Here is a 19,461-nt window from a genome sequence, read left to right on the forward strand (position 1 = left end):
AACTGGGCTTTAGACCACCCCAGCCCCACCAGTGGAGTGACTAGCACGGGGCTGGGTCCACATCAATCTCGGAATCAGGTTTACCACCAAGACCAACTCAAGGGGCTCCGAATAGGAAGCCCGCTTCCTGCGGGCTACTAAACCCACCTGGGATCTGCCAGAGCCTCGGGATCCTGTTGCCAGGCTCTGAACAAGCGCACCTCCAAACAGACGTGATCTGGTACATCGGCCTCCGTCAGAATCAGAAGGACCATACTGGACTCACGATTAATTCTTATGTTTCCTCACCTGCACCCAGCAAAACAAAGCCCCACGTGCACTGCAGTTTATATGTCTACCAGCTCGGCGTCTGAGGACCGGGAAACACCACAGCCTAACATTCAGTGGAGACCCCTCATGTGCCAGGCACTATTCTAAGAACTTTATTAACTTGTGTAATCCTCACAACAACCCTGGGAGATAGATCCCATCATTATCCCCATCCTGCCAAAAGGGAAGCTGAGGCCCAGAGAGGTTAGGGGACTTGCCTCAGGTCACACAGCCGGTATGTAGCAGAGCTACTGCTGCTTCCTACTGCTACCCAGGAACCTGTGTGAGCAAAATAAGCTAAAGACAGGTTTGTCCCCCTAGCGCAGAGACGTTCCTCACCTTCTGCAATCCTAAAACCAAGTCTTTGTCATATAGACAGAGACAGCTGCTTTGCTTTGACAAAGCATTCTTTACTGATGAAAAGCTGCGAGGTGGGAAACACTGTCTCAGAAAGCTCCTTCATGGATTTAGAAATTGGAATTCATTTACAAGGTGTCCACTTCCGGGCATTATGGGATTCTGCCTGGCATATCAAGGGGGTAGTAAGAGGCTCAGACTATCACGCTGAGAGCCTGAAGGGGACAAACTTGGACCTCACAGCCCGAATTGCTGCTCTCAAAGCAGAAGTTTTCATCCTGGCTTCACACCAGAATTATACTTAAGGGGTGCTTAGAAAACAGGGATGCCCAGGGCCCACCCCCAAGTACTCTGCTTTACAGTGTCTGGTGTGTTGTTTTGATGGGTCTTATTTTATGTTTGTAAGTTTCCTCACGATGCTGGATCCTCAGCAAAGCATCAACAGCCACTTGATAGACTAACAACTCATTGATGATCAAGAGTTGATTTCCATCCCATCCAACCCCGCCCAGCCCCTTACCTAAGAGTGAAGTGGTCAGCCACAGAGCCACTGGCCAGAGAGACCAAAAAGGTGGCGGTGTCCCCTTCCCGGACGAGGTTCAGAGGAACGGAGATAACGACGTTCTCGTCCAGGCTCAGCAGGGACCACCTCAGATCATCTTGGGTCGGGTAGACCACGACACTCCCGATCCTCTCCCGGGCTGGAGGCGCTGGCGGAGGGCTGTCCTGGCCCCAGTGGATGTTGTTCTCCCACTTGCTGTCCTCCTCCAGGGGACACTGGCCGGCCTGGTCGGCCGGGTACAGCGTGAAGAAGAGCTCCATGGCCGTGCCGCCCAGCAGGGCTGGGATCTCCTCCTCGGGCTCCAGGTCCAGCCCAGAGCTGAACCACTCGGGCAGCACCTCCAGCTCGGCCACACACAGCCCAGGGGTCCCTTGCAGCCGACAGCTGGCCGCCACTTCCCTGGCCTCCGGGAAAGCAAACATCTTGACGCAGGGGAGCTGTTCCGCTGGGTCGCCGTCGGCCCAGCCCCTCCCGGTGATGTAGAACAAGGTCTGCACTTTGGGTCTGTTGGAGTAGATGGAGCTACCGAGGATGTGGGCTTTCAACTTCCAGTTGAAGGGAAACTGGTCCATGTTGCCAAAGGGTGCGGACGTCAGCAGGAGCTCCGGGGGGACCGTCTTCTCGACTGAAAATGGCCCGTAGCTGGCATTGACCATCGGGGGGCTCCTGGCTCGGTAGATAAAGAACGACTCCACCCGGGCCTGCAGACTGCAGTTCCGAGTGACGTCCTGCTTGGCCTCTTTAAGGAAGAAGGACTCTGCGTTAGAGACGTGGAAGCTCGTGGGAAGGTAAGCAGGGAGCGAGGAAAACCTCTGCAGGCTGTCCACGATGGCGCGGCTCTCCGTCACTGCACAAGAAACGGAAGCAGAGGAAGAATGAGAGCCGCGTCGGGAGCGGAAATGAAATTCACGCAGGGCCGCCTCCACCCGTCCACACAACACACCGCCCACTGGCCACGCCCACCCGACTCCTGGGACTCCTCGCAGTGAAAGTCCTGTCATCACATAAAGTGTGTTCCGAAATAACCAGGGCAAGGGTGGGAAGGAGCCCCGTGGACCACTGATCCAATCGTCCTGTGACTGAATGACGCCCCCCCGGAGGGAAAACGTCGCACCCTCTTGCTCTTGCAAAGCCCCGAACTCAGAGGATCGTGGTCATCTCTGTTGTAATCACCCCCCAGAGAGTAGGCTGCACACCTACCAAGCCCACTACACAACCAGGCATTGGACCATTGTATATGACGTGTTAATGCTTGATTACTTTGATATTTATGCTTCTTCCCACCCCTCCTGGATGGGGTGTCCACGTGGATGTTTAGACATCGCCTAATTCTTTTTGAAACGAGGGTGAAGCGATGGCTCAGCATTCCCACTTCTAGAAATCCCTCCTTCCGAAACACGAGTGAGAATTCATAAAGATCGGTTTATCTGCAAGGATGTCCACTGCAGCATCCTTTTGAATTGCAGACAAACTTATTTTATGTGCTGGAGCCAGAAGCCTGGATTTGAATCCCGGCTCTGCCACTCCCTAACTGAGCAACCTTGGGCAAGTTACTTAACCTCTCTGTGCCTCAAACGTCCTCATATAAAGTAGGATATAAATATAAATGATTGTAAGGATTAACGAGTTAATAAATATGAAGGGCTTAGAACAGTGCTGACACACATAAACGCTCCATCTTTACCTGCTATCATTATTACTATTTACTAGTTTAAACCATTCCAAAGGTTTATTATATTAAGAGGAGACCAGATAAACTATACACTTTTACAATGGGGTAACAGGTAGCTCTGTAAGAAAAATGAAGCGGAGCTATATCAGCGTGTTTGAAAAAAATGTCCACAATCTGTCATTAAGCATAAAAAATTATAAATGTATCACATAGGATCCTATTTGGGTAATTTTTTAAGATTCTATATGTACATATGTAAATGTACATATATTTATGTTTGGTATATCTACAGAATCCAGAAAGGATTTTTGCCTTTTACCACTTACGTTTCTACCTTCTTAAAACTTGTTATGATAATCATGTATTACTTTGTTAATTAAAATGCATATAAATATACATAAACATGTATATGTGGACATGCGTATATGTATATGTGTGTGTGTGTTTCTTTCAAGTGGGGAAACACAAAGAGCAGAGACCCAAGAAGCTTCTTCAAAGTGAAGACAGCCCACCAGGAACCAGGGTTGGCAAATCAGGCCAAGAACAGACAGGAATTCTTCCTTGCCCTGAAATAAACCTCTGCCCCTGGAGCCTGGCTTCCAACCAGAGGAAGAGGAAATAAACCAGGCAGCAGTGTTTACAATACAGCATCACCAGAGGATAAAAGGCAAATAAATACGCCATTGACTCTGACTCCTGGTAACATTTTTTCTGCAGCCGTTACAAATTCTGTGAAATACAGTTTTCTGTTGACTTAGATAATTTTTGGCCTTTTCAGGGCTGTCCTTGGTGAGCTTTCCTTTCCTAGTGGATGACAAAATGGTAATTAGGAGATTGTGAAACAGATACAACCACGAAGGGGCTGACGCATACTTTCTCCAAGAAGGTGCTCAGAAGGCAAGTTCTCTGTGAAATGCTGCATGATCTCACTTACATGCAGAATCTAAAATAGTCAAATTCGTAGAAGTAGAGAGTAGCATGGTGGCTGCCAGGGGCTGCGGGGAGAGGAAGGAGGGATGTGGGTCAAAGGGTACAAAGTTTCAGTTAAGCAAGATGACCATATTCTGGAGAGCTAACGTACTGGAATGTGACACAGCTAACAACCCTGTATTGTACATTGTAATTTGCTAAGAGAATGGATTTTAAAATAAATCTTCTCAACACGCACACACACACACACACACACACACACACACAGAGTGAAAACTAGGTGGAGGTAATGAATATGTTAATTAGCTTGATTATGGTGATCATTTCACAATGTACACATATATCAAAACATCCAATTGTACACCTTTAACATATACACTTTTTACAGGTCAGTGATATCTCAGTAAAGCTGAGGGAGGAGGCACTTCCCTGGTGGTCTAGTGGTTAAGACTCCACGCTCCCAATGCAGGGGGCCGGGGTTCGACCCCTGGTCGGGGAACTAGATCCCACATGCGTGCTGCAACTAAGAGTTCACGTGCTGCAACTAAGGAGGCCACGTCCCGCAACTAAAGGAGCCCGCGTGCCGCAACTAAAGGAGCCCGTCTGCCGCAACTAAGACCCAGTGCAACCAAATAAAATGTGTATGGGGTCGGGGGGGAAGAAAGAAAGAAAGTTCTCAAGTGTCATCAATATGGCCAGTCCTGGTCAGATTAATTACTGGAGGAGACGTGTTATTCATTTCTCCAATTATCTATCTAAATATATTTACTATTCTATCTAAATATATTTACTTACTATATTTCCAGCCCTGGTAGGGATATCACAGGGGCAAGACAGATGTGGTTTACGCCCCCAAGGAGCGGGCAAACTTTGGAGAAAGGCACAGCTAACCTACACAAGGCAATTACAAAAGTGAACGTTCAGACCCTTCAAAACGCCCATCCCAATAATTCTCCACCTAGGAATTCATGAGAAGGAAATAAGTGATCATCAGAAAGGAGATTAATGTGCAAGCGTCAACACGAGTATGACTTATAACAGCAACACACAGGAAGCAACCTAAAAACTCATCATGAGGGCAATGATTATATAAATGATTAAAGTCTTACTCTGTGTGAGATATTAAGTGGTCATCAAAACCACGATTTCAACAAATATGTAGCACCATGAGAAAATGCTTACGACATCTTAAGTGAAAGAACAGACGTCAAATCTTGATTTCAGTTATCCCACATCTGTTTAAAATATATTTTCAATACTAGACATTGTATGTATGTAATATATGTACATACATAAATATGCATATGATACATTCACTTTCATAATATAGACCTGGGTTTCCTCCAGATTGCATCCCCATTGATCAGGCAGGATTCGGATCAAAGACGGAGGAGGAAGAGAGATGACTTTGAAGAAGGCTCATCCAAAGGAAAGTTTTAGCTGTTGCCACCACCAAGGGGCAATTTGTATTTTGACAATGTCAAGTGATGCAGAAACACCATTCCAGATGAAATTTAAATTATTTTTTGGTTGGTTTATTTCCCCTCTCCAAACCAAGAAGTTAAATTCTTGGTGAATTTACCCATAAATTAAATGGCAACGAGGGAAGTCTGTCTTCCACAGCCTGACAATATCCTTCAGCAGAGATGGGTGGGCACACAGCTGACCAGATTTGGGAAGAAAGAGGTTCAAATTTTACCTTCTTATAAAATCTAGGCGAAGCCCAAGGCAAGGTTTAAATTCTGACTTATTTACAGATGCGGAAAAGGAAATTAAGATAAATGCAAAGTTTAATATGCTCTGTTTCTATTGTGGACTTGTTTTATTTTTTCATTATCATTTATATCGATATTTTATACCTCTCAAAAATTGATTTACAAGAAATTTAAAGCTGAGCCTTCTCTCTTCTTTATTATGACCAAAGCCTGCATTTTATCTGAAGTGACAGTGTGAAGTTTACAATCCTGTCCCACCATAACTCAAGCAAAATGCAATATAAATTTTGTCTGAGGCTTATATGGAAAGCCATAAACATCAGCTGTCAGATCCTCATTTTGTCCTCAAACCAGATTGCCACAAAATATGACATCCAAATTTAGGAGCTTTTTATGAAGACAAGAGACTGTCCTTAGACAGACATCCGGGGTCTGAGAAGCTAACACCCCTACCTTTAGTCCCCTAATGTCATATAGTGGCACCATTCTTCTTCCCACTGGCAGGTAGACTGTGTGGCCAGAGTCCCGAATGTGAAACGAGGCCCTATTCAGTCTGCTGATTTCCCAGAGGGCTTTTTACCACCCGACTGAATAAGGTGGGTCCTGAGAGCAGAAAATGAGGAAGTTTTGGGCTTCCCTGGTGGCGCAGTGGTTAAGAATCCACCTGCCAATGCAGGGGACACCAGTTCGAGCCCTTGTCCAGGAAGATCCCACATGCCGCGGAGCGACTAAGCCTGTGCACCACAACTACTGAGCTCACGTGCCACAGCTACTGAAGCCCACATGCCTAGAGCCCGTGCTCCGCAACAAGAGAAGCCACCGCAATGAGAAGCCCGCGCACCGCAACAAAGAGTAGCCCCTGCTCACCGCAACTAGAGAAAGCCCGCGCACAGCAACAAAGACCCAGCACCGCCAAAAATAAATAAATAAATAGAAAATGAGGAAGTTGTAGTGAGGCCCAGCTGCAAAGGGCTTCTCATCACTGCCCCCCCTTATGAGCCGAGAAGAAAATCAAGTGCAGGCTCATCAAGAGCACAAGGTGCTCCAGACGGATGCCCTGTGGTTAAAGGATGCTCTGACTGGCAGATGGCTCCGAGGAAGCCCCAAAGAGAACTTCGGGGGGAAACTAACAACTTCCCAGAATGACGCAACTCCCAGGGCGCTGGGAATCCCGGCAGGGACTCCGTGACCCAAAGTGCGTGGGTGGACATCACTGCTGTGCTTGGCACGCAAAAAATACTCCTGGGCACATGCCTTGGTCAGGAGTGGAGGGACCTGTAGCTCCAAGATAACGCAGCCCACAGACTCACAAACCTTTCCACTACCGTCGCCAGCCCTACCCGGAAGCTGAGTACCAGTCTTGTGGCTCCTGGTCACCCACCTGAGGGTCAAGGCCTGTGACATGTCTGCAGCTGAGTCTCTTCTCTTTCCCACAAGACAACACAGACGTGCACAGCCAGGAATAGAAGGCTCTCCTTCCAGTGGGCCAGATGGCCAGGTCTTTGGAAACCATCAGCAAGAGAAACTGCTCACTGATCTGTCAAAGGGTGGTCCTGAAGAATAGCTGGTAATTTGCCGCCACCATCTGGGTACCCCCATGTCCATGGTCATGGTGGCCAGGAGCTACAAGGAGGCCCTTGGAAGCATTCATATCCGTTCAGAATGGTGCAGTGGGAGTTGTTTCTGGGATGGAGGAATGAGCTAGGAATTCATTCACACTCGTGTTTTCCTGTCTATCTCCACCCTGTTTCTGTGTCTTCCTCTGTGAACTTTTGCACTTGCTGAGAAGCTCATCACCCACCTGTGAGCAGAGCAGACTCCTTCCCACCAGGATTTCTCAGCTCAGGAAGGGTTTCTCCAGCCCTGTCCCTGCTCTTCTCTGCATCACAGGAAACTACACTTCCCAAGCTCCTTTGCTCCCTGGCTTCTGGATGCAATGGGATGCTCTGGTAGAAGGTGGAGCATGGGAGGTATTTCTCCCCTTGTCTGCCAGCATTTCCTGGCAGAGACCGTGCCTCTTCTCTGATCCCAGCCCTCTTCACACTCCCCACCATGGATACAGCTCTCCTAGGCAGTAGTTCTAAGATCTACTGGATGGTTCCAGCTTCTGGGTTCTGATCATCCAATTTCCCCACTTTGTCCCTTCAGTCCAATTGGTAGCAGCTTCCTGCTGTTAGTAATTTCTGGATTACTTTACCATTCCCAGAAGGTGTTTACCATGCCCGACTTGGTTTCACAGATCTTCCATCACCCGAGTAACTAATTCCCTTGATTAAATTCCCTCTGTGGAAATAACTAGAGTGGTTTCTCTTTTCTTGGCTAAAGCCTGACGAATACATCCAGTCACTAATCACACCTTCCTATTATATTTCTTCAAGGCCAGTGTCATCATATGAAATTAGCCTTTTACTTGTTTACTTATTTTCTATCTAGTCTCTCTATTAAAATTCAAGCTCATGAGAGCACAGACTTTGATATCCAGTTTATTGCTGAATCTCCAGTACCTAGCAGAAGAAAGTAAACAAATATGTGCTGAGTAAATGTCCATCAACTAAGACTGCCATGGTTTAATGCTTGAGAGAATAAATCTCTCTGTGTTTCTTCTGAGCCTTTCTTTGGCTACTCCCCAGGGTTGTTAATAGATATCATTAGTATTAACAAATCACTGGTCCATCACATTATTACTCCATCCATGTCCTCTCAAATATCACATCGCTGTGGTCACTAAGCTGGTTGCTAGGTTTGCCAAGCAAAGAGCTGCACTTCTCACGTGGAAGGAAAAAATACCACTTAAAGGAGAAACAGCACTTACAGAGCACTTGTGATGTGCCAACACACCTGGGCATATGTAACCGCTAAGCACACCTGGGCATATGTAACCGCTAAGCACACCTGGGCATATGTAACCGCTAAGCACACCTGGGCATATGTAACCGCTAAGCACACCTGGGCATATGTAACCGCCAAGCACACCTGGGCATATGTAACCGCCAAGCACACCTGGGCATATGTAACCGCCAAGCACACCTGGGCATATGTAACCGCCAAGCACACCTGGGCATATGTAACCGCTAAGCACACCTGGGCATATGTAACCGCTAAGCACACCTGGGCATATGTAACCGCTAAGCACACCTGGGCATATGTAACCGCTAAGCACACCTGGGCATATAGAACCGCTAAGCACACCTGGGCATATAGAACCGCTAAGCACACCTGGGCATATAGAACCGCTAAGCACACCTGGGCATATATAACTGCTAAGCACACCTGGGCATATATAACTGCTAAGTCTGTTGATTATCACAATGGTTGTGAGATGAACAGTTAGTCCCTTTTGGAAAATGGTGAAACTGAGGCACAGAGAAATTAAGCCATTTGAACATGGTCGAAGTTAGGGTTCAAACCAGCTCTGTCCAATTCCAAAGGCTTTCCACTTCTCTGTATGGCCCTAGGGCCAACCGGTCTGGTGGTTCTACCGTGAGGCCAAGGCTATATGCAGGTCAGCTGAAGGAGCTGGAACTCAATGCTCACTATTCCAGGTTCATGGACAAAATCCCTACATACCCAGCGAGGCTTTCATCGCTCTACCGTCACAGGTGACTGTCTCCCATCCCAGGTACCAGCCTGGATTCCCAGATAGAGCAGGAAAATAGATACAGTTGACCCAGTTGCTGGCAAAGCAGCCAGAGATCCATACCTTTAAGGTAACAATAACTGTGGAAAAGCACTGCTACCTGTAAACCCCTGCACATGGCCTGGAGCCTCAGGAGGAGTAGCCAATGCAACAAGTCAAACCAAACGCTCTCAGGTTAAGGAGGAGAAGTGCAAGTGGTGAGTTATTCATTAACGACCAGCTGTGGTGGAATTTATTGCACATCCTCATCCAGTTTGCTCCCACCCCCAACTGTATCCCGTCACTGTACCCTGGGGACCAGATTCTTCCACGCCTCTGCATTTGAAACACAAGTCACTGATCACATAACCAAGAAAAGGCAGCAAATACTTAACTACTGAATTCAAAAGCCACCCATATAACAGTAAGTTGGGAAAAGTCAGATGAGTTTCTGTCTTTCTCAACCAGATAAAATATACCACGGCTGAGAGAGAAGGAGAGACCATACAGACAAGAGGGCATAAAGCCACCAAGGCCAGCTGGTCCTCAGGCTGGAGGGAGGCTCGCCCTTGTCTCAAGATTCTTCTCAAATTTCAAACTGGGGAGCCCTGTGTGGCCAAACATGGGTTGTTCACAAGGACAGGAAACAGATAAAAAGCAGACCAGAAGCAGAGGGGAAACAGGAAGGAGAAAAGCAGACAGGAAGCAGACAGGAAGTGGAGAGGAGAGAGCAGGTCCCTTCTCCCAGCTCCAGCCCTGCAATCTCCTACAGCATCCTCCCCCACCCCCATTAGTAGAGACTCACAAGAAACAACTGGCTAAGAGAAATGTGGTTTTCAGATTCCAGCCGCCAGCATTAAAGACCAGAGAACAGAAAGAAGAGTTTGGAACGAAGAGACGGTAACTTAACAACTGAGATCCCGTTTGTCAGAAGAGAAAATTGCAGCAGAGAGGCATTAAGTCTAGTAAATGATGGTTCCAGGTCAGGATTCCAAAAAGCTGGCTCTATAGTGTACACCCCTAACCAGCGCCCTATAGAGCTTCCCATCGAGCCCACTGGGGAAAGGAAGAACTCTTATTCCTTGATCTCCAGGCTGTCCCATAATTCCTTCTTGGTCCAGAGGGAGACAGGGAGACTCTAGAGAAACACAAAATAAAACCCGGAAAGTGAGAGTTTTTAGAGAAGAAGCCAGGAATCCAGAATTGTGTGTCCCCATCAGAGGCTGCAGAATCGTAGCAGGAACCATGGAGAACTCCTAGGTACTATATTGTAGTTTGTAGAACTATCAGTGGAATAGAGAACATGGGAATAACATCCGGTCGGGAGGAAAAAGATAAGGACTTTGGTTTGGACACATTCGAGTTAAGGTGAAAGGGAGATGATGGGGAGACAGGTGAAAATATGAATGTGGGATGCAGGAGGAGGTGGACACCGACTTCATCTCCACACAAAGGTAAACTCCTTTTAGACACGGTGCCACATCCTAAGATAGGGATTCTGAACTCTGTCTACATAGTAGGTACACATGGTAAAGAACATATGTATTATACCTGGCCCTGCCCACCAGAATTCATTTTAATGGTCTCGGGGAGGGGCCCAATTGTTTCTATGTTCTCTAGATGATTCAGCTGAACAGCAGTGGAAAAAAACACCACGAAAAGTTCAAAGACACTATTGGTACACAGTAGGTACTTTGTGTATACAGGTTTCCCCCGCTATCTGAAAGTAAATCATTCCCGTGAAGTCTTTCGTAAGCCGAAATGGCACAAAGCAAAGAAGCAATTACCTTAGAGCACATCTTGCTAACGGATGCACAAAATAAAGGGAGATAAAGCACAGGTGCTCATACCGTTCAAAGCTATGGCGACTTGATGCTGAGATGCTGAGTGTATGTAGTTCCGGGGAAGGAGCTTGGTGGTGCCACTCTCACCGTCGGGGTGCACGATACCTCTGTAAAGGCTCACTGCACAGCCAACACTGAACACTCTTTTCACTTTTCGCCTTTTTTTGTAAAAGGGGAAATCCTCTTTAGATTTCTTTCAGGTTAGCGAAAAATGGTACTAATGTAATTCTTTCGTCAAAGCAAAGTGGCATAAAGTGAACTTTCAAAAAGCAGGCGGGTATCGGTACTCAAAAATGAATAGTCACTCATTGTCTTGAGGGCAAGTCTTGGGTCATATACCAGTAAATCCATTAAGGATTAGATATGACTATAAATTACAGTGATAATAAAAAATATAGAGAAATAAGGGCAATGAGAAAAGTATAGAATCATCATCATAGTCATCATTTATTTACAATCCTTATGATGTACCAAGCGCTAGTCTAAGCATTTCACAGGTATTAACTCTTTTAATCTTCACAATTTGGGGATTATGAGGATTTGATTATCAGCCCCACTCATAAATGGGGAAACTGGGGCACAGGGCAGTTAAGTGACTTGCCTAAGATCCCAGAACTAGTAAGTGGCAGAGGGGAAACTGGATCCAAGTTGTCAAGCTCCAGGCAGAGTTGACACCCTTAGCCACTATGTTCTGCTGCCAGAGGAAAGCTTAGCAAGCAAAGTCTACATTGTGAGAGCTTCGGCAATGATTAAAGGGACTGCAAATGTGCCTCTGAATTGTCCAGCTCTCAAAGCACGAGATGAGGTCACCAGTTGGACCCCATTCATAAGATGAAAGCAAGAAGCAAAGCTTTTCCTGGCTCTGAGAGAAATTCCTCCGGTGGTGGTGCCCCGAGGGACACAATGGCATCCCTACAACACAGTGAATTTATTAGCAGGTTCCCTAATGTCCGCACAAGGCGGGATGCGACAGTGAAGGACCGTCAGGCAAAGGCAATTATGCAGAGGACAAAGGATTGTGAGGCAAGACAGCTGACAGCTCTTGGAAGGTCTGGCTTGATGGAAAAATAAAATCCAGAACAAGATCCTAGAGGAGAATTTGACCCTTCAGACTCTCCTCCATGAACATGCTTTCTTACCAAACCAGCTAAGGTCTTAGAAAGTGGTAAGTAGCAGAGGTCTTGAGACTATATTCTCTGGCAAGATCTGGAGGCACAAATGTTCTACATAGACCATCCAAGGCCAGTGTACAAGACTTAAAACATAAGGAAGAGTATTAATCTTTTCTTCATGACGTCCACCACTTCTCTTATGCCACAAAGGTCCTTCCCAATGTCCCAGGATCAAATATATACTCACCTATACTCTCAACTGGGTTTCTATGGGTGGGTATATGTATATTCATGGGTGTGACTACATTTTTGCATTTTATCCTTTTTTATCAAGGTATTTTGGGCCATTAAAAGTTGTATATATAAAATAGATCAACAAGGTCCCACTCTATAACACAGGGAACTATATTCAATATCCTGTAATAAACCATAATGGAAAAGAATATGAAAAAGGATCTATCTATCTATCTATCTATCTATATATATATATCTGAATCACTTTGTTGTACACCAAAAACTAACACAACATTGTAAATCAGCTATACTTCAACTTTTAAAAAGGAAAAAATGGGGCTTCCCTGGTGGCGCAGTGGTTGAGAGTCCACCTGCCGATGCAGGGGACACAGGTTTGTGCCCCGGTCCGGGAGGATCCCACATGCCGCGGAGCGGCCGGGCCCGTGAGCCATGGTCGCTGAGCCTGCGCGTCCGGAGCCTGTGCTCCGCAACGGGAGAGGCCACAACAGTGAGAGGCCCGCATAATGCAAAAAAAAAAAAAAAGGAAAAAATGTTGTATATATTCAAGGTGTACAATTTGATGATTTACATTGAACAAATCACCACAATCTAGCTAATTCATGTATCTATCACCTCAGATGATGAATCTGAGGTGATGGGTATATGAATTGATATTTTTCGTGATGAGAATACTTTGGATCTACCTTCTTATCGAATTGTATGTATTACGTTTAATTCTTGAATCCATCTGAAGTTTCCTTTGGGGTAGAATGTAAAGTGAGAATCTGATAGTAGTCAGAAACTGGCACACAACTGAATAAGCTGGCAGAAGTATTTTATTTGACTTCATAGTTTAAGGATTTTTTAATTGAAAAATAATGTGACTGTATTTTGGGGATAGAGGCTTTAAAGAGGTAATTAAGTGGGCCCTAATCTGTCATGACGGGTCCTTTTAAGAAGAGATTAGGACACAGACACACACAGAGGGATTACCATGTGAGGACACAGGGAGAAGACGGCTGTCTACAAGCCAAGGGGAGAGGCCTCAGGAGAAACCAGCCCTGCCCACACCATGACCCTGGACTCCAGCCTCCAGAACCATGCGAATAAATTTCAGCTGTTTAAGTCACCCAATCTGCAGTACTTTGTTATGGGAGCCCTATAATTGAGAGATTACTCTACTTTATCAAAATTCTATCAGTTCATCTTGTCTATTTTTTTTTTGTCTTCAGGATCACTTTAGATTCGCTCCGTCAAGTTGCCCCAAACCCAGTCAGACCCTTACCTGAAGATGAGGGTCTGCATATGGGGGTTACGGATGCCTTGCCACTGTCTGCCATATTTTTCTTCATTATCCCCTTTTTTTTTTTTTTTGGCTGCGTTGGGTCTTCACTGCTATGCGCGGGCTTTCTCTAGCTGCGGCGAGCGGGGGCTACTCTTCGTTGAGGTGCGCGGGTTTCTCATTGCGGTGACTTCTCTTGCTGCGGAGCATAGGCTCTAGGCGCGCGGGCTTCAGTAGTTGCAGCACGTGGGCTCAGTAGTTGTGGCCCACGGGCTCTAGAGCGCAGGTTCAGTAGTTGTGGTGCACGGGCTTAGCTGCTCCGTGGCATGTGGGATCTTCCTGGACCAAGGATCAAACCTGTGTCCCCTGCATTGGCAGGTGGATTCTTAACCACTGCACCACCAGGGAAGTCCATTCTGGCACATTTTTCTATGTGTTTTCAAGTTTTCTAGAATAAACATGTCTTCCTGCTTATTTAATCTAAGAGAAATACTGACATTTTCTCCCTTAAAAAGAAAGATATGGAACTTGATTTTAAGTAACAAACTGAACACACTCATTTCCTTGCATCTCTACAGAAACCCCGGAGAAATAAAAGCATCAAAGTACAGAAAGGAATAAACTTATGAACAAGAGAAATGGAGGAGGGCCATCTGAAGATAAGATATTTCAACAAATTTATGGAAGATAGTAAGTGGATGAAAGTGCATTGATGGGCAAGACAACAGAGGAAAGCTTGAGCTGGAACTACTCTGCCCACTGGAAGCCCCAAGGGGCTCTCGACTCCATGTTGGCCCACAGAGTAAGGACAAGAGTAGAAAGTGGTTTTACTCCCTGAAAACCAAGGGAGTAACTGAGTTCTGCAGATGGGACACCCTGTCCAGGCAGCCCTCCTCCCAAAGTCCCCACCCATAGTAAAGGGCAGAATACTTGGTCTTTATCTCCAATCAAAACTCAGCTCTTCTCTAAGGAAACTGAATTAACTCTTGACGGGAATGTCAGGTGTAAAAGTGTGGGTGCTGGGACTCCCATCCTGAGAGGGGATGGAGGTGAAACAGCCACCGTGCAACCATGAACACTGAAGGTACACACTGAGAAAGTAATGCCGGAAGTCAGAAGGGATAAACCACAACACGAGATTAAAGAACCAATGGAATAACATCAGCTGCCACTTGCCTAAGCCTAACCCAACATGACTGGGGTCCTTGTAAGAAACGGCGATTAGGACATAGATACACACAGAGGGATGATCGTTTGAAGACACAGAAGGAAGATGGCCATTTACAAGCTATGATGGCCGGGGGTTTCTGTGACTTACAGCCAAATACAGTGTTAACCAGTAAGAAAGGAAAGTAAGGAGGAGTGTAAATCAGCTAAATTTTTGTCTTTTATAGAGAAAGCGCTGCTGTTTAAATCTGCTAACGCAAAGAGTAGAGGTATAGGGAATGGTATGTAGAATGATAAAAATAATCACCACTCACAGAACTAAAAGCAGAAATGGCTGGACCTGGCTGACTTCAGGGAGAGAGATCAAAGCTACAGAGGGATGGAAGATGATTGCCTTTCTTTGAAAGTTATCCTGAGCCATTTTATTTTCCCCATATGCATGCATGACTCTGAGGGTGAGTAGGCTTTGTCTGCATGAACCCAAAACTAGCCAAGCAGGAGAGGACAGCGCTGAACAGACGCTGGAAATTTGAGTGTGGGGTAAACGGAGAGTGGTCTTAATCTTGACCACAAGGCATCGGGTCTATGGGAGAGATGGCTACCTGTCAAAAAAGACAGCACCAGAAACTTTCCATCCATTGTATCTCATATGGCTGCTCAGCCAGGGACCATCCTGCATTCCAGCGTGGCCATGTGACTAGTTCTGACCACTGAAATAAGAGCCTGTCTTGCTTATCACTTTGAAGTCAAAATTCGTATCTTTTTACCTTCCACCAGTGAGAAGCAGGCGACTCTGAGGCCCTAGGCCATGGCAGAGCCATAAGATGGGAGGAGCCTGGACCCCTGAGTCTCCACCTGGGGGAGAGCCACCTGCCAAATATGGCACCCACATGAGATGGGAGCAAGAAAGAATTTTATGATGTGCTGAGCCACTGCTGGGGTTTCTTTATTACAGCAGCTAGTGATACCAAACTAATACAACATTGTATAGGCTAACCATTTGGACGGCTTTGATCCTGCGCCTACTAAAAAGCTGGAACAAATTTCATATGTCTTCCTTAAGGTAAGCTGTGCTTTCATTAGCAAGGAGATACAGGCACTTGGAGAAACAAAGTGAAGCGCTCTTAAGCCAACATGAGAGGTTTCCATGGGGCACCAGATGTAAAAAGAGCATTATTAAACGGATTATATAGATCTTAGTGACAGTAATTTTGACCTCCTATTAAGGCACCATCAGCTGTTGAACGCTGGGAAATGTTGATGAGCTTGTTCTAATTTCCATTTATATTTATTCTAAATTGGACCCCATAGAGATTGTTTAAGTAAGAGAGGGAAATTCACTAAGCAACCCTGACAGCTCTGCCATTGCCAGATATAGGGAGGTCGCTGAGGCTTACAACAGGCAAAGGACACCTGGGCTGGCGTCTCACGTCTGCCATCAGCTCAATTTATGCACCAAGTCACTTCATCCCCCTGGGATTCACTTTCCCTCTGTGTCAAATAAGGTGTCACTTCCTGCCACCCATCAGGGACGTACCATGAGGGAACCCAATAATGCGACTTGTGATTGTGTGACTGCATTAGTAGGAATGTCATACATGGAGTGTCTTCACTTTAGGTTTCCCACTAGTTCAGACTAGCCTTCCCATCCTCCGGCCATTGTTGATATCAAAAATGATTCTTTCAATTCACAGAAAATCCGCACTATGCAAGTCTAAACAAAACTGGAATTTAACGGCAGTCACAGCTGGAGAGAGAGGTTAGCTTCAGGTCTGGCTGGATGCAGCGTTTAAACAATGTCATCCACATGCATCTTCACAGATCTCCTTCAATGGGTGAATGGATAAACAAACAAATGGTGGTACAGCCATTGAATGGAAAACAACTTAGCAATAAAGTAAACGATGGATATACATACAACATGGATAAATCTCAAACACATTTTGTTGCCTAAAATAAGGCAACCTGTAAAGCTACCTACTGTATGATTCCATTTTTGTGACATTCTAGAAAAATCCAAGCTGGAGGGATCGGGGAACAGAGCAGTGATTGCCAGGGATCAGGGCTAGGATTTAACTTTAAGAATTTAAAACAAAGAATTAGGGATGGGATGACGTATCCTGATTGTTGCACGGATTACACGACTCTATGCATCTGTCAAAAAGTCAGAGTGCTATATGCCAAAAAGAGTGAAGTCTACTGAAAGTAAAATTTTTAAAAAATTTTTCTAAAGATGCATTTTCATCTATCACTCTGCTCTCTTCCATGGAGCTGGCTTCATTCTCAAGCTCCGTGTTTCAGTAAGATTAGCCTCGCCAAGTCTCATATTTTCCTTCCTTCAAAATCCAACAAGAAGCAGTATGTGTCTCTCTCCTGAAGTTTCAGGGGGGGAAAAAAATCTCAGTGCATCTTCTTGTCTCTGATTGGTCACATGCCCATTCCTGAACAAATCACTATGGGGGGGGAGGGGGGGAGCAGCCCATTCTGATTGGCTCATCCAATGTCATGGGTCTCTTCCCAGTAGCCTGGAGGTAGATGGGCTTTAGCTGAAGTATGAAGTGGGGGATGCCCCAAAGCATCATCAGGGTACCATTTTGACAAGAAGAAAAAGGATGTTCTTTGTAGGAAGCAACACAAAAGTCTACTCTATTACCCAAATGAAACAATTTACACCAAGTCAAGGCTGATCTCTTTACTGCCAGTACTATTGTTGAAAAAAACTCAGGAATATGCCTGAGACCACAAACAAGACATTTCATTAATTACCCTGAAGAAGTGTGTTACTTTTAGAGTTTGACATTCTCCACACGAAACACAAGTTGGAGAATCTGAACCCAGGGCCCAGAATAAACCAACCTCCACTGCAGGGCTAACATGTTTACTTTAGGATATGGAGTCTTCGAAAGTGATCTCAGCGGGCAGTGACAAAACAGAAGTATACAAAACAGAAGTATATACATGTGTCCTAGGCATGTGACCTATGCAGTTACACAGGGCCCCATGCTCAGAAGGGCCCGGGCTTGGTTCAGTGCCCTGCGGTCACGCTCTATACCTCTGAAATCCTTAAGAGCTTTATCTTTGAACTTGTGTTTTGTAAGTCAAGTCTAAGGGGACAACGAAGCATTCGCATGAGCAAAGGAGGTACATGTAATTGCTTGTCTGCTGGTGCCCTATTTGCATATTGTGTTCTGGATGCCCTGTGAGCACAGAATTCCGGTGGCCCTGATGCATGGGAGTTCTGTCTGCGAGACACAAAGCCAGTACAAGTGAATGTAATGCATCTATGACAAATCAGCAGGGCCACTGACAGCTCAGAGAGGGCAAGCTTGCCATTAAACCAGAACTTTCTTCAAATGCAGCAAAAAAGGCAAAGGCATTCTATGACACACAACCAGCCAAGAAACCCCATCCTGTTCATTCTTAGTCCCGTTACTTTCCTGCATTAGCCAAATGATGCTGAAAATGGGTGACACAGAAAGAAAGGGAAGAAGTGTTTCTTTCCCGCCAGTCTTTCCTTCCACATCTGCAAGCTGAAGCTCACGCTGGTAGAAGGCACCCACATCCAGAAGTGAAATGAAACCAGTCGAGTTAGTTCTGTGCAGCATTTCCACTACTCTGGTCATATTAAAATGCGTATGCATGTTATGATCTATTAAATATGAATTGTGTCATTTTGAGGATCGCGCATGTGGGTTCATTGCTCTTCTATTTGCATGTACCACAGGTACTGCACAGTTAAAAGACGAATGATGCACCACATGAATAAAAAGAAAGAGAAAAATCCTATGTATGATCATCTCAACAGATGCAGAAAAGGCACTGGACAAATACAATAAAACACTACTAACCCAGGCTAGCTCGGATCAATCCAAAATCATTCATGGAATATCTTTCTTTCTCGTCCTTATTTTCTTAATGCAGTCTGTAATTTTCAAACACATGAAGTAACAAGAGGAAGGGAAACAAAGGTTGTCCAGTCTTTGTGGCTGCTGCCTAAAGAATCTACTTCAGTGAATCTTTGACTGTTTTTTTAAGGGTTAGGAGTTTAAACACCAAGAGCTCAGATGACTTCAACATCCCTCTGACAATTCTTTAGGCTATTCAACTGCTAGAAAATGTCTTTTCCCCTACTTCCAGCAAAACACAAAAAGAGTATTTTCTGTCAGGATTAATTTCTCTGGATAATCAAGTAAGGCAAGTAAGTCAGGGTGCATGGAGTGCAAAGCTGTGACAAGAAAAAAAAAAAGACAAGCAGAGGACACAGCCTGCTTCTGAGGAACTTAAAATTTTAATGGAGAAGACAAACCTACGTCTTAAAAATTGATAACAATATAAAAGAAAGTAAGATCTATTGTTAACTTGCCTGAAATAAGTTACATATGCCAAATCTCAGAGAAAGAAGAGATCAATATTGATTGGGAATTATCACAAGTTTATCACTAGCAGGCTCCAATGAATGAATTAATAGTAGTAATAACTAGGAAATTTGTCGAGTGCCTACTACGTGCCAGTCACCATTATAACTAATTTATGTGTATCAGCTCTTTACACATTTATTCTTTACCCAATCCTGTGAGATGGTATATTATTTTTGGATTGTTATATTATCAATATTATGATATAATTTATAAGTAATATTATTATATCCATTTTACGACTGA

The 19,461-nt window shown here is 45.2% G+C and overlaps 1 protein-coding gene across 1 annotated transcript in view; it reads right to left on the bottom strand.

Annotated features, from left to right (window-relative positions):
- Positions 1–19,461, bottom strand: part of LOC309815040 (transmembrane protein 132B) — a gene marked incomplete at its 5' end in the record, with an annotated part of 393,456 nt that overhangs the window by 238,688 nt on the left and 135,307 nt on the right. Inside the window, one exon of the mRNA XM_082641458.1 lies at positions 1,187–2,075. Coding sequence (XP_082497584.1) covers positions 1,187–2,075 — 889 coding nt within the window. The remainder of the gene's footprint in view (positions 1–1,186; positions 2,076–19,461) is intronic.

The sequence above is a fragment of the Mesoplodon mirus genome, assembly GCF_964341445.2.
Source record: "Mesoplodon mirus genome assembly, chromosome: 13".
Classification (NCBI taxonomy): domain Eukaryota; kingdom Metazoa; phylum Chordata; class Mammalia; order Artiodactyla; family Ziphiidae; genus Mesoplodon; species Mesoplodon mirus.